At 44.8% G+C, this 14,137-nt stretch overlaps 1 protein-coding gene across 4 annotated transcripts in view; it reads right to left on the bottom strand.

Annotated features, from left to right (window-relative positions):
* CRACDL (CRACD like) overlaps positions 1-14,137 on the bottom strand; it is a 1,245,069-nt gene that overhangs the window by 57,289 nt on the left and 1,173,643 nt on the right. For all 4 annotated transcript variants that reach the window (XM_069636650.1, XM_069636646.1, XM_069636647.1 and 1 more), the window contains one exon: positions 12,044-12,191. In XM_069636650.1, the coding sequence (XP_069492751.1) occupies positions 12,044-12,191 (148 nt within the window). The remainder of the gene's footprint in view (positions 1-12,043; positions 12,192-14,137) is intronic.

The raw sequence follows: 14,137 nt of genomic DNA, 5'->3' as shown, positions 1-14,137 counted from the left end.
GCTCCTGTCCTGAGGGTCCCCCTGCGTGGCCCTGCGCTCATCTACTGTGTCTTAATTCGCCCACATAGTTACAAGTGAGCCTGATGCGTCGACCTGTGGCACACCACTTTTGTTTGCCTTGCTTTTGTTCTTGGCCGCCATAATTATGGGATGTTGACCAGTATGAATGTCCCCTGGGCTCTGCCTTGGCCGTCAGGGAGCCCTTCTGACCCTGTCAGTACTTCCCCTTAAGCTGTTCCTTCGGTCTGAGCCTGGATAGAATGCTCTTGGTGTCTCCAGTGCAGCCCTAGAGGCTAATTTGGTTAGTGCTGCCCCTTAAGTTTTTCGTCAGTCTTGGCTTGGGTGCGATGCCCTTGGTATCTTAAGTGCTGCCGTGGGAGCTAGATGGGCTTTATCCCTGAGGTAGAGGGGACTGGGCAGGTCAGGGCCAATCTAGATGCTTGTTTCCTGCCCCAGAGTCAGTTTGCTGTATTGTGCTAGGCTCTAATTGCGACCCGGGGGGCAGCTGATGTTCCTGCACGCACTGACCGTGCGCCCCGCTCCAGGCCTGCTCTTATTAGGGAGGCTGGTGCCAATATAACTGCCGGATCTAGCATCGGGAGCGGGGGCCGCCAGACATACCAGAGGGGGCAGGGGGTAGTCCGCTTGAGATGATCCTAGGGGCTGAGGTGGCTGGGACACCACCCCCCCGTCGCTCCCTCTCCGCTAAACTCCGCTCCTCACCTCAGGCCCCCCGCGGGCTGATGCCTCTGCAACTCGACTGGGAGCCCGCTGCCGCACCAGATCGCTTCCTCTCTTCGGGGGTCCGTCAACCCCCGACTCAACCGGAGCCCAGGACTCTGCCCTCTCTTCGGGCCCCGGTCCGCTGTGCGCCTTTTCGAGCACCGATTCTCTGATGCTGCGTAAACCCAAGCTTTGGGGCCTCGTCTCAGCGGGCGGGCCAGGTGGCTCTCCAACAGCCAAAGCAGTATGGAGGGCTGCCCCACGTGCCGCTGAAGGCCGGCGGACCTTGCGTTGAGCTGGCCCACCGATCCTCCTTCCTCTCCCAGCCGGCGCCGCCCGGGTAAGCGCCGCTGGGATTCGGTCCAGACGTGAGGCGGGGGAAGGAGCTGGGGACTCAGCTGGACCCGTGGTCACTCTCAAGAGGCTGACCTTCTCCTTCCGGTACTCAGCAGGGGGGAGGCAGGAGCGGAGTCGCAATCCAGTCCCGCCTCAGCACGCCATCTCCGACAAGACAGGTGGCAGTCGGCCCGTCACGTCTCCTCTCCCCCACGGGCCTCCGGGGTTTGCTGGGCTTCGTGCCTCCGTTCCTTTTCTCCCACTGCACTCAGGCACAGCCACGATTGCCCACTGGAGCAGAGGATCGCAGCTCTTTACTTTTGTGCGCTCATCTGCCTGTACGGGGTGGTGGAACCGCTTAATTCAGGTGGAGAGCTCCGGAGCGCCATCGATACATGTCTATCTGGTGTCGGCGGCCATCTTGAATCACTAGGCTTCTTTTAAGTCCCAACTCACCAGGTTGTAGAATGCTAAACAGTTCTTGGGTATGCTACCTCCTTTTGTTGTTCAAAGCACTCTCTGCCACTGCTTGCACCAACTGATGTGCTTGATTCAACTGATCCTGTAGGTCTCTTATTTGCTGTAATTCATGGCACTCACCCCAGTTGAGGAGATGCAAAAACGGGGGTCTATGGCTAATCAGGAGTTTCTCCTGAACATAAACTGATATGGGGTGAAAGCAGTGGCTGATCAGAACTCAGGACACCGACATTAGAGTACACCCAGGGCACATCTCCTTGAAAAAGTTATCGAAGAAAGTCCGAAATAAAAATTGCATTTAACCACAGACTATTTTATATGAATTATTTTGTCACGCACTAAACAGAAGCTGTGAATTTAAAAAAATAATATATCGTCCAACAAAACAAACTCTGAAGAGTGTTTTGTGATGGAGATTTCAGGATGTAATACCGAAAGAAATACTCTTGATAATGTTCCTTCTCCCCAACCCATCAAGGGGTCAAGTACTGTCAAGGTCCAACGCATCATAGAGTTAGGATACCCTGTTTATGTCTACTAAATCTGTACAAGGAAGGTCTATCCGCTTTTACCTTATGCCACATTTGACCTGTAGAATGGCATAGATGCACCCACCTATGAAACGAGAGACACTTTAAACCACTGTATTTTTAACATGGAAGTGGGACAATCTCCCATGAAGTGAACCATCTATGTAGGATGTAAAGCTATGCTTTGTTTGCTTTTTGTCCCCAGAAGGAGATGGAGTAGATGATATTTAGGACAAAATGAGTGCTAACATATATCTTTTTTCCATAGTGGGACTTGTAATAAGTAATGGATGGAAGCAATTTCAGAGTTCTCTCCATTGACTACACAATATATTTTATAGCTTTGGAGAAAATAAAGAACATGGGCCACACATGCTAAATTGGCCCTCAAACATCTGCCCGATAGATGCGAACCATTGACTGAATGGAAAAATTGTAAGAAAAAGCAGCTTCTGGAACATTTACCAAGAAGACAGAACTACGGAATGTAGAGTTCTCTTACTAGTGAAACCAGCAAGTGAGAAATTTGTGATTTCTGGTAAAGGTGGAGGAGCACTTGATGCAGAAAGAATACTGGGAAAGCTTCTGTAAATCTTCATTATTGTTTTTTTCTATTTACTTGGGATGGTGGTGCCTTTGAATAAACTCATTATGAAAAGGGGATGCGGAATACAGTTACAGGCATGGAAAAGACTCATCTGGCAAGATCTTGGATTGGTTTAGTTGGTGAAGGAATCAGTACTCGATGGTTATTCCCTTCCATTTCGTTCTCCTTCTCCACTTGCCTTTTATGAAGGCTAGTGGATGGAATGTTCTTTTGAGGTATTTGTCTTGGAAACAACCAGGACAGACTATGTCCCCACTTTGAGGAATGTGGAAGGAGCACCTTTGCCAGCACTGAAGCTTTACCAGAACATTTGTTGAGGGCATCCGTGCCGAAACCTCAGCTATCAGAAATAAGACCACGCCAAAACTTGTATTTTCCTGTATTGTTTTCAGAATCAACGCAGAAGATGGACTGACCAAACATTGATCAACCGCTGGGCACCTAAGTGCCTTTTACTTCTCTTCCAAAACCAGTGTTTTCCTTGGGTTGAGATCTCAGAATTATGCAGGGAATTAAAAAGCCATCCAATGCTCAAAGGAGTGCCTTGCAAACTTGATTAGGCATGCAAGCAAGCGTTTAGAAAGTTATTGTGCTACACACTGGGTCTCGCCTACCTATAGCACAGCTCAGGTTATTAGTAAGAATACTCACCATCTCCTGAGGAAATTTGCACACGGCACGTTTCATCTGTTGAAGATAAACTCTTGGGTTACAGAAAAGACAGCAGTGAGTGGGAATCAACCGCTCAGACAGCACAGGCACTGTTGCAGTCATCCACAGTGGACTAACTTCGACAACCAGGGTTGCAGATACGCTTTTTAAGTTGGAAGTAAAACTCATTTCATTTTAGCAAGTACAAAAGTAATTGCCTTTCTCAATTGGGTATTTTTAAGTGAGTCAAAATATATTTAATGAGGTGGAGACAGTCTGCAGCAGTCTAGCAGCCCTGCAGTCTTTCAACTGTGTTTTTCTTGTGGGAGGACCCACATAACGTGTGATGAGTGCAGAGTGGCGAGCGGAGCTGTTAGACGAGGTGGAGACAGTCTGCTGCAGCCAGAAAGCCGGGGACTGAATGGAATCCCACCAACGGAAAGACAAGTCGGATAAGGCAGAAATGCTGAAGCTGGATCGGAGGATAGTGAAAAGCGCCGCCTCTACTGACATGGATGCCGACTCCTCCTCAGGGCGTCTGAGAAGCCGCAAGCAGCTCTCTGAAGCCGAAGCTGTCTCTCCAACAGCCACAGGAGGTAAGAATGTAACTCCTGAACCCGCTACCCCATGTATCCCGATCGGACTGACCTGCAACGCTATTGGTGTAGCGCCCCTTCGCGCCAGGAGAATGGCGGCTGTAACATCAATCACTGGGGACTCTTCCCCCTCCTTCGAACCGTCCAGCTCTCTGCAGACCGTTGAGGCAAGCGAGGTTCCGGCGGGGGGTGCCGGAGGGCGGCCCAAGCAGGACTCTGTGTGGGAGCTGGACCGAGCCGAAGAGAGTGAAATAAACCTGGTGCCGCCACCACATGGGGGTCGGGGTCTGGAACCCCCAAAAAAATTAAATAGAGGAGGATGAAACCGTCAAGGTCTACAAACTGAAAGAAGCAACGATCAGAAAGAACGAGACATTTTACTCCTGATTCACACGTCCCAGAAGAGGCCAATCTGGGAAACAATAAAGAAGACAGAAGTCGGAGGGTAGTAATGGCTAGCAATCAAAAGAACATAATAGCCTTGATACACATCCCTCCTACTAGAGTAAATCCCCTGGACCAGCTAAAAAAAGTACATACTTCTACTTCTACCAACAATAAGGATGGCCTCGCATCCCAAATTGATTTAGCAGATTATTCAGAGGACGGGGGGCAAAGTGACCTGGAAATTGACCTGGACAATAGTATGAGGATGGGGCGTGGAAAAAACTCAGTCCCCAACGAGAGACAAAACCTACATTACTGGGAAAAAAAGTTCAAACAGCAAAAAAAAGAGTAATAAGTTAAAGACAAAACCCAACAGATCAAAGCATGAAATACAGGAACTGAAAACAAGCACACGAAAACCTTCAGTAAAAAAAACACTAAAAATGCAGCGAAAGAAGGTGGCAACCTCCAAATTTCTGCCTAACCGACTGTTGTCGTGCCCACTAAAAGATTTTTTCACTAAACACCAGAAAGGCAAATTGGATGTAGATACAGAATTATCCGACGCTGAAATGCTGGAGGCCATTCAAGACACACTCCCCGCAAATAAATCACGCAAAACAGACACGCCAGTTGAGCTCTCCGCTAGCAGCCCCCCACCAGGTATAACCTCGGGTCCGGCAGGCACGAACAGAGCAATTGCCAAAAACCTGTTAGCTACTGTGGCAAAAACCACAGGCAGGCACAGGCATAAGACACCTGACCCAGCAATTCCATACATCCAAATAGAAGTCCAAAAAGGGACGTCCAGCGAATCGACCAGCCACCTTAATATCCCGGTGCAACCAAATACTAGCTCAGACCTACAAAAAACGCCCATCGTAGCAGACGGGTCTTCCCCAACAAAATCAACGGACCCCGAAAGGGACCCCGGGGAGAAGAATCAAGGGTACGCTTGGACAAAAGCACACTTGAGCACGGGCAGAGAACCTAAAGCACCGGAGAAAAGGGGTAGCACCAATTCAGAGCCCTTAAGAAACAGGAAACCATCAGTTGTCGTGGTAGCAGAAACAGAGCAGGACCTTAATTACTCTGAAGAGAAACTGACCTTTGAATCACCACGGCCAAACAGACGGCCAGCCACCATTCATTCTTCACCAAAAAACAGAAGATTGACCGAAAATATCCACAGCGCCGCAAAAAGGTTCCCGGACAAAAAAAACGGACATGCTAACGATTATGTCGCCCATTACAATCGCTTTGGCGCCATTTTGTAAACTATACGAAGCGATTAACACCTCGCTACAAGACAATACATCTTTAATTGGTATCATGAACACCAAACTGACGTTTGTAGAGGGTTACATAACTGCGATGGAAGCAAGAAACACCACCCACTTGAAAACTTGGGAAACAAAAGTGGGAGCTCTAGAAGAAACAGTAGAGACTCTACAAAAAGTGACTAACAACCAGACGATGATTGTGGAAAAAAAACACAACCACCAAAACTATCGAGACCTAATGAAGTAACCAATACTTCTATAGGAACTGCACAAGCAAAAGAAGAAAAAAAAAGATAGTGCTCAACTAATCGGGAGTCACAGGAGAAAGAGAAACAACACGGAAACAAGAACCGGAAAAAAAAACAACCAGCTATTTTGAAATTAGCAGCCGCAGAGACCATACTTAAAATCACAAGTACCCAGGGGAGGGACCAAGTAGGATCCAAGGTTACGAATGATAAGGGTCGACCATCCGAAGACGAAGCTAGGGACCCACAGAGGCTCCTCAATGTGGTAGACCTGACCAGATCTCCCAAATCGGTAGAAGAATTTTTGGCATCCTCGGACTTTATGAACACAACCCAACATTGGGACTCTGTAGCTGAAGAAATCGAGAGCGAGGTACCGACAGCAGAGGAAGAAAAGACAACAGTGACATCAGATACCGTACATCAGGCTCACCAGCCTACAATGCAAAATAATAGGCGGACAGCATATAATGAAACACCTAGAAGGCCCGCGCTTAAAGATCCAAAATCGCCATATGAACAAAACAAGAAATGTGGCCAAAGTGATATTCGAAAGAACAGAGAGGCGGATCAGACGAACACCTCTCCAACACAAAAAGTCAGAAAATTCATGAAGGACGCCAACGACAGGTCAAAGAAAGATGAAAGACCGGAAGGGCCACTACAGATCCTCAAAATAGAGCAAGCAGCAAATAGTGAGGGATATATGGTCCTGAACAGAAAAACTGTTCTAAAAATTACAAGTAAGACACACACCCTGAGAAAAATGAAAACGGAGGACCTGGCACTCGTTGAACCTTATCACAGAAAGAACATAGCAAAAGTTTATCTTCATGTCAAGCCACATGCCCTCCGAGAAATTACCCCAGAAGCTTACACTGAAATCAAACATCTAGGTTTCACGTTAATGGAACGCAGTAACCAACACTGACAAACAGCAAAGAACCATCAAAATGGAGCACCGTAAAGATTGATACATATCAAGAACAGACGAGCTGTACAGAAATAACTGCATAAGCAACAGCTTAGGATGCAAAGACATGTACAGCCATAAACCAAGTATGGAACAGAATGAAAGATATCGTCAACATAGGTCCCAGAACAAGGACAGGAGGCACAGAGCTAATGAGACCCCTAAGAGACAAAAGAGCTCTCCCTGTTCCCATACAATAAGAGGCCAACAAGACGGGTCACCAATCCAACAGGCACCCAGACACCCCGTTGAGGCCTTAGAAGAAAGAAATGGCAAAATAAGAGGTGAGAAGCAAAAGAGACGCTTAGACGAGAAATCTTCTACAGGTCCGTGGACATGGTTCAAGTCAGCTCTAATTAGTAAAGGGGACAAATAGCAACGAGTGGCATCCTCAGTACCTTCAATCGCAGGATCCCAACAAACCTTGGACGCAAATACTAGAGAAGAATTTACCTTTGGCTCCTGGAACACAAGAGGACACACAGGGGACGTTGATTTAGGAGAATATGATATTCTCTGTTTACAAGAAACGTGGTTGACAGAAAAGCCATCTTTGGACGGTTTCACAGTAGAAATATCTCCCGCCGTGAAAGTACTACTGGGTCGCCCATCATCAGGATTGTTGACAGCAATTTGTATAGGATCGGAACTAACATCGATCAAAAAACTGGATGAAAACTGGATGAATCCTACGAAATGCTGGCTATCCATACATCCTGGGCTCAGAAAACTTCAAGATCAGACAGAGTAATTTTTTCAAGGCTAGTGATCATCAACACTTACTGGAATCCCCAACGAACAACAAATAAACCTTTTTGTGCAAAGGCGGCGGGCATGTTCGACAAAATATACGTTGAATATGAAAATACTGACATTATCATGTGCGGCAACCCGAACGCCAAATGCGATGAACAATGGAAAAGCACCGACAGACAATGCCTTCAGACAGCATCGAAAGAAAGAGGTAAGGCATGGATGGCTCTAATTACATCCAGAAACCTCCATAATGTCGCAAGTCTGTTTCCTAATCAAAAAATTGAGCCAACCTGGGAACGGCAAAATGCAAAGGCGACACTCAATTACATTTTTGTAAGTCAGGGACTCCTATCCAACATACAGACTTTCCAGGTACAAAGAACCAACCATAGTGATCATAACCTGCTCCACTTCTCATGGCGGGGAAATCGCCCGGTAAAACAGACCTACAATCATAATGTATCAGTAAATAAGCAACAAACACGACTACGCTTGTCAACAGCAGACGTAAGGGAGATAAATGCAAAATATAATCCACTAGCAGTAAAGAAGACAATGTCGCAAAAAGAATTGAGACCAAACCACCTACCACTTCTACTGGCCTACAAAAGAAAGCCGGCAGGTCACAAAGACACCTGCGAAACATTCAAACACGTATATGACAAGGCTGTGGTTGAAAAAAGAAGATGGATACGAAATTGAAAAGAAAGGCAAAAAAGGCAAACACAGCGGAATCATGGTCGACCTTCGAAACAGAATCAAAGGCGTATACCAGATGGACAAAACAGCATATACTGGCATTATACCTACAGGATTCGGAGCGTTAAGTACAAAAAAATCTCGAGACTTCTGGGCTTTAATTAAAAATACACAGCCTACTGACGACATCTCGAACTCAGTATCCGAAGAGAAGTGGATAACTCATGTTGCATCCCTCTTCGATTTCCCGCCATCTTGTACCAAAACTCCCCAATGGGAAACAGCATCAACATGGGCTGTCGTGACAGATCCTGAGGAGATTGAAAATGTGATAGTCAAACTAAAAAACTCCAGAGCCCCGGTCCCAGATGGCTTGACTAACATTGACTTGAAGCAATCACCTGGTGAATGGGCAGCCATAATAAGTAAAATCTTTGGACATTGTGGAAAAGCAAAAATGATCCCCGAGTCCTGGCAGCAAGCAACGGTCATCCCGATTTTCAAAAAAGGAAGTAGAGAAAATCCAGAGAGCTACAGACCAATAGCACTTCTTGATATTATTGGGAAGATCTATGCAACCCTTTTGCTAAATTAATTACGGAAATGGGCTAACAATGCGCCCTGCGCAGACATCTTTCAAATGGGTTTCAAGAAAAACGGAGGCACATCCGTGAACTTCATGTTGCTGAACATTCTAAAGTCAAAAGTCACGGCAGGGTCTCCTAAAGTCTACCTGGTGTTTGTCGACTTATCCAAAGCTTTCGACAAAGTCCACCGTAAAAAACTTTGGTCCAAACTGGAAGCCTGGGACTGTCCGATCTCAATCTTAGACCTGGTGATTGCTCTGCATTCAAATACAAAGATACATGTACGACTAAACCGCCAAGCAACACTGTCAGAGGAAAGTCCAACAAACAGATGAGTGAAACAAGGCTCTCCTCTATCCCTGGCTCTTTTCATTGCCTTCCTAGGAGATTACCAATATTCTGAAGCGAAAATTAGAGCGTTCCCGCCGAAAATTGGAACAACATCAATCTCAAGAATACTATACACTGATGACCTAATTCTAATAGATCACACCCAAATCGGTCTACAGCGTAAACTGACTAACCTGGCACGCTACATTGAAGACAATAACTTGGAAATCAATAAAAACAAAACAAAAATTTTGATTTTGGATAAAACGAAGGCAAAGAGCTCAAGTAGCAAGAAACAGTACTGGTTCCTGGAAAAATCCAAACTTGAAATAGTGTCCCATTACAAATACCTGGGAGTGACCATCGATGGTTCAACTCAAGAGACTATGATGCAGAGAATGTTATGGGATAAAGCAAAGCAGTTAACGGCTCAAATAAGATCGATCAATATCAAATTTGGAAGATTATTGCTGCTGCCAGCTATTCAATTCTATAAAACGAAAGCAGTCCCTCGCTCATACACGGAATGGACACAACCCTTACTATGCCCACTTCAATATGGTCAAATCTAGAAGGCATGATATGGAAGTCGGTGTTGGGCCTGCCCAAATCGACGTCTATGGCTGCAATTAGCCGCGAGTTAGGCCTTCTATCTTTAGCTGCTTTCGTAGACCAAAGTTCCATGCTACTCTACAGAAAAACACTGAAAAATGTAAAACACTCAATAAATGGGTCGCCCTCCAAAAAGTAAAACTGAGAGCCGTTGCATGTACAGAAGAAGATCTGAAAAACAACCCACAAAGGGTAAAAACAAAAATGGAATATAAAGATTGGATTGACACCTACGCGAAAGCAAACGAGAACAAACCCCTAGTGCACCTTCCTCCAACATTCAATAAAATAAAAACTCCCCTGAATTACTGTATTAAATTCCCGAATAAACTGCTACGAAAAACAATGATGAAAGCAAGAGTATACCTCAGTGACACACGAAATGTTGGCCATAAAATCGACTTCCAGGTCCAACGAATGCCGTCCCTGCAAAACCTGGAGCAGCCAGAAACAGTAAGACACCTGGTAATGTCATGCCCAGAAATGAGGCAATATAGATCAGTGTACCTATGGCCCTTACTCACAGGATTTGCAATCGTAGACGAAGACACGGTCTGGAATCGATTGATTTCAGGAGAAACCACAAGATGGTCCTTGGCAAACGTAAAAATCATGGACTTGCCAATAAAAAACATTAACAGACAAAAGCCTGAGCAGGTCCAAATCGCAAGTTCAGTTATACATAACTGCCCTCTCCTGAGTTCTCCTTAATGAGAGAAGGCGTCATCCCCACACTTAGACCTTTATCCTTGATTTTACTTGATGAAGAAAGACTTGAGGTCCTCAGTTCAGCATTGCTGTGACGTTTTGATGAACTGATGACGCATCGTGGCTTTGAATTTGATGCAAAACCAATCTTGTAAAAATCACATGTGATTAAACACAAGTAATAAAAAAAATATATATATATCTTTTTGTGCTTCAAACTTCTTTGCACTTAGTAATTTATGAAAATTCAAAAGATGCCTTTTTCCTTGAAGTTCTTTTTCAGACCAGGTAGTAACAGTATTAGAGATCCTTCCTGCGGCATTGCTCTGCTGGCTCCACGGATCCAAACCGCGCAGGAAGAAGAAGGGGGAGGGCCCGATGTTTGCACACTTTCCTATTTTTTGTTTTAAATGTTCTTACTCCATAAATGTTGGGGCAAAATAGTCTGACACTTAGCTGGAGGGCTGTGTACAACAATTATAATCCTTTAAAAGTGCATATCTGTGCTGTAGACTTGAACGAAAGTCCTCAGTACTAACCAAGTAAAAAAAGAGACATCCCTACGAAAGAAAAACGCAGGCGTACATGACGTAATAAGAGAAATACAGACGTTGAAGTCATGGGCTCATGGAAGTTATAAGGCAATAGGATTTCCCAACGGTAAAAAAAGGAAAAGAGATAACATTAGAGTTGCAGGCCTTATTCAATTAATGAGAAACTAAATGGAGACACAAATCAATTGCTAACCTTGTCATGTCCACATAGATAGTCATGAAATTTGAAAATATATAGAAAAAGTATGTTAAGAAAAGCTAAACAAATTAGTTAGCCTTATACAATTGTAACCTATTTGTAAATGGTCTTCATTTAATAGTGAAAAAAGAAGGTAGCTACTGAGCAATTCATATGACTATGGGAGCAAACCACAAGCAGGCAGAGTTGTCAGCATCGCATCTCTGTCACTGACTTGGATATGCCCCATTGCGATAATCCTTAAACCATTAAAAATACCATTTCAACACTTATTTTGTGCCTCACATCATTATGGTAATTATTATGTAACACATCCAACTTAAATTTAAGGCAATTTTTCTTAGGTTGAAGCGTCAAAATGTATATACACAATGAGCAAATGAAACAACCAGGGAGTCTTCATTAGTAAATTGCCCACCACAGATGAAACATCTCTTGGTGTGTCTGACCCCAAGCTAGTTTCAGGAGTCTACAACCTTCGGCTATGCTTCATAGGGCTGAGGGTCGTGATTATACTGAGATACTTGATTATCATTTCGAGTATGGTGGGATCATTTTCACTTTCAACTTGTTTATGATCACAACTTATGCAACGTAAAGATGCTTAGTGGAAATCCATGGATTTTAAAAGCTAAACAGTCATTCAATATGTTTTGCTTTTTGCAAAAGAATATGCTTTTCTTCACTTAGAATCCAAATGTTCATGTCAATTAATAATTAAGGGTGATAAGTGGAGAGTAGCAGGGCACAGTTTAAAGCTACCCTTTGAATAGGGCTTCCTTACCAGAGATGGGGTGCGACACTGTGTGTGCTCTCTGACGAGGCACTTCCGGGTCACCCTTGCCTTCCTGGCTGGATTCTTCCGGAACAGCTGGAGTTGCAGGTGAAGAGCTTTTATTCACGGTGGCTTCTGCTGGCTGCTTTGATGCACCCTAATTTGAGGCATGAATGTTAGCCATACATGGATTATTGTAATATCACACACATAGGACAGCAGACTGGAAAGATAAGAAATACAGGCAACACTGCAGGGGAAAACAGCCCGGCCAACTATTTATTATCCGCTGCCAAGTGTGCACTAGAAATGCAAGTAACAACTCTTTTGCATAATTGGTGATTTTTTAAACCCTGCTTGGTAAATTCAATGATTTTAAATGCTTACTGGAAAGTCAGTTGCAAGGACATAATTTTATTTGAAAATAACCTTTCTAAGTTTGGTTGTATTCTATTTGAATGTCACAACTTCATAAAACAGCTGTTCAGTCACACTATACTTGATGTTTGTTTCTGAATAACTTTAGTCTCAAAATCGCTCAAATTCATTGGTAAATAAAAACTCACTGTCTCATCAGTCTTCCATGCCCCACTCAAACCGGGCAGCCTTTATCGTGCTTCATGGAAGCAAGTTGAACTCATTAAGATAGTTGTGGCTAGCAATCCATTACTAAGGTGGAAATAGTCTGTGTTAGCACAATGATCTTGGGGTGTTAAGCGGTTAAGGCATGGCAGCAAACTGAGCTCTTACTGCCATCAAATCTTTGCACTTTGGATGGATGTGTGTTGAAGTCCAGACCTCTGTCTAGTCATAGTGAGTGGCAAGGGGATGACTCAGGGGACCGGTGGCTACGCCAAAGCCAATTGATGTGGCGGCACGGGCAGTATATAGATTTTCCCCTAGTCATCCTCCTTTGGTCCAAGTCACTGGGCTAGGGACAGTGACAGTAACCCAGTGTGAAACAGCCCGGGTGGCCTTAATCCTTCCCTGCACTCCAATAGGTTAGTAGCCTTGACCATTGCCAGGCACCTAGTAGCTCAGCCCAAAGCAGCCACGGTGACCATGACCCTCTCCAGCAGAGAGAACCTGAAGCTCTCTCCAGACAGACTCAAACTGCAAAAAGAGAAGAACACTTTCCTTCAACCAAAGTCAATTTCAATCACCTGTCATATATCACTTATTTGTGCTTTACCCTTAAGGCACAGTTACTGACACATTTCAGCATGCACAGACATGCGTAGGCATAGCCAGCATTACACTGTTTTATAAACTGGTATATGTTGTGGGCAAAGGCATAGTGAAAATGCGGAGCAGAAAAAGGGTATGTGCGCTATTGGTAACTTGCATCTATTGGGTCGTTTCATGTACCACCATACAAAATTGATTGCAAACTGTGCCTTTTTACCCAATTTTTCAAACAAATTGCTGTAAAATGCACATTTTAAAAAAATGTTCTCAAGTAAAGAACACCCCCAAAGCCCTCGTGGTTTGTTCGCATTTTAGGCACATCCATGTACACCCCTCCAGTTCAAAAAGTCACCAGCCACCACTGCGGTATCGTAATGTGTTACTAGGTTATGATGTTGGTTATGAGTCCCTGGGGCACACATTTGGATGTGAGCTGCAATAGGGTCTTGCTGCAATGGGGCCCTGTGGATAAGATATTGCCTACATAGATGGAGTGGTAGAGTGGAGGCAAGACATCTCTGTTAGGCTGCGGGAACTCCCGGGACTGCTCTCTGTAAAGGGCTCTTCTGGAGCCCACCCTAATAGGCATGGGCAGTGCAAGCTAGGCGTGAGCATCCAGCATAGTCACAGAATTACGTGTATAATACCAAAAAAACAGACCGTTAAGCTACCTACCTGGCTGATGATAGTTTTAATATCTGGTGTTGGTGGCATAGGTTACATTGTAAGAATAGAAAGTGGGCTGAACGTTTTCAATGGTTCATGTGCATTATTTAATTGTTTGTGCACACTATTCTGTATTTGAGGAGAAGTGGTGGTGTTTGTTAGGTTATACCCAGGACCAGTAATGCCCACCGTCAGCTGCCAAAATGACAGGTTGGCCGTCCGCCTCCTGTTCGCCACAAATGGGTGGTT

This window comes from Ambystoma mexicanum, chromosome 7p (genome assembly GCF_040938575.1).
Source record: "Ambystoma mexicanum isolate Mex_15411 chromosome 7p, UKY_AmexF1_1, whole genome shotgun sequence".
Classification (NCBI taxonomy): Eukaryota; Metazoa; Chordata; class Amphibia; order Caudata; family Ambystomatidae; genus Ambystoma; species Ambystoma mexicanum.
The sequence above is the reverse complement of the archived record's forward strand: the minus strand, read 5'-3'. Positions and strand labels throughout refer to the sequence as shown.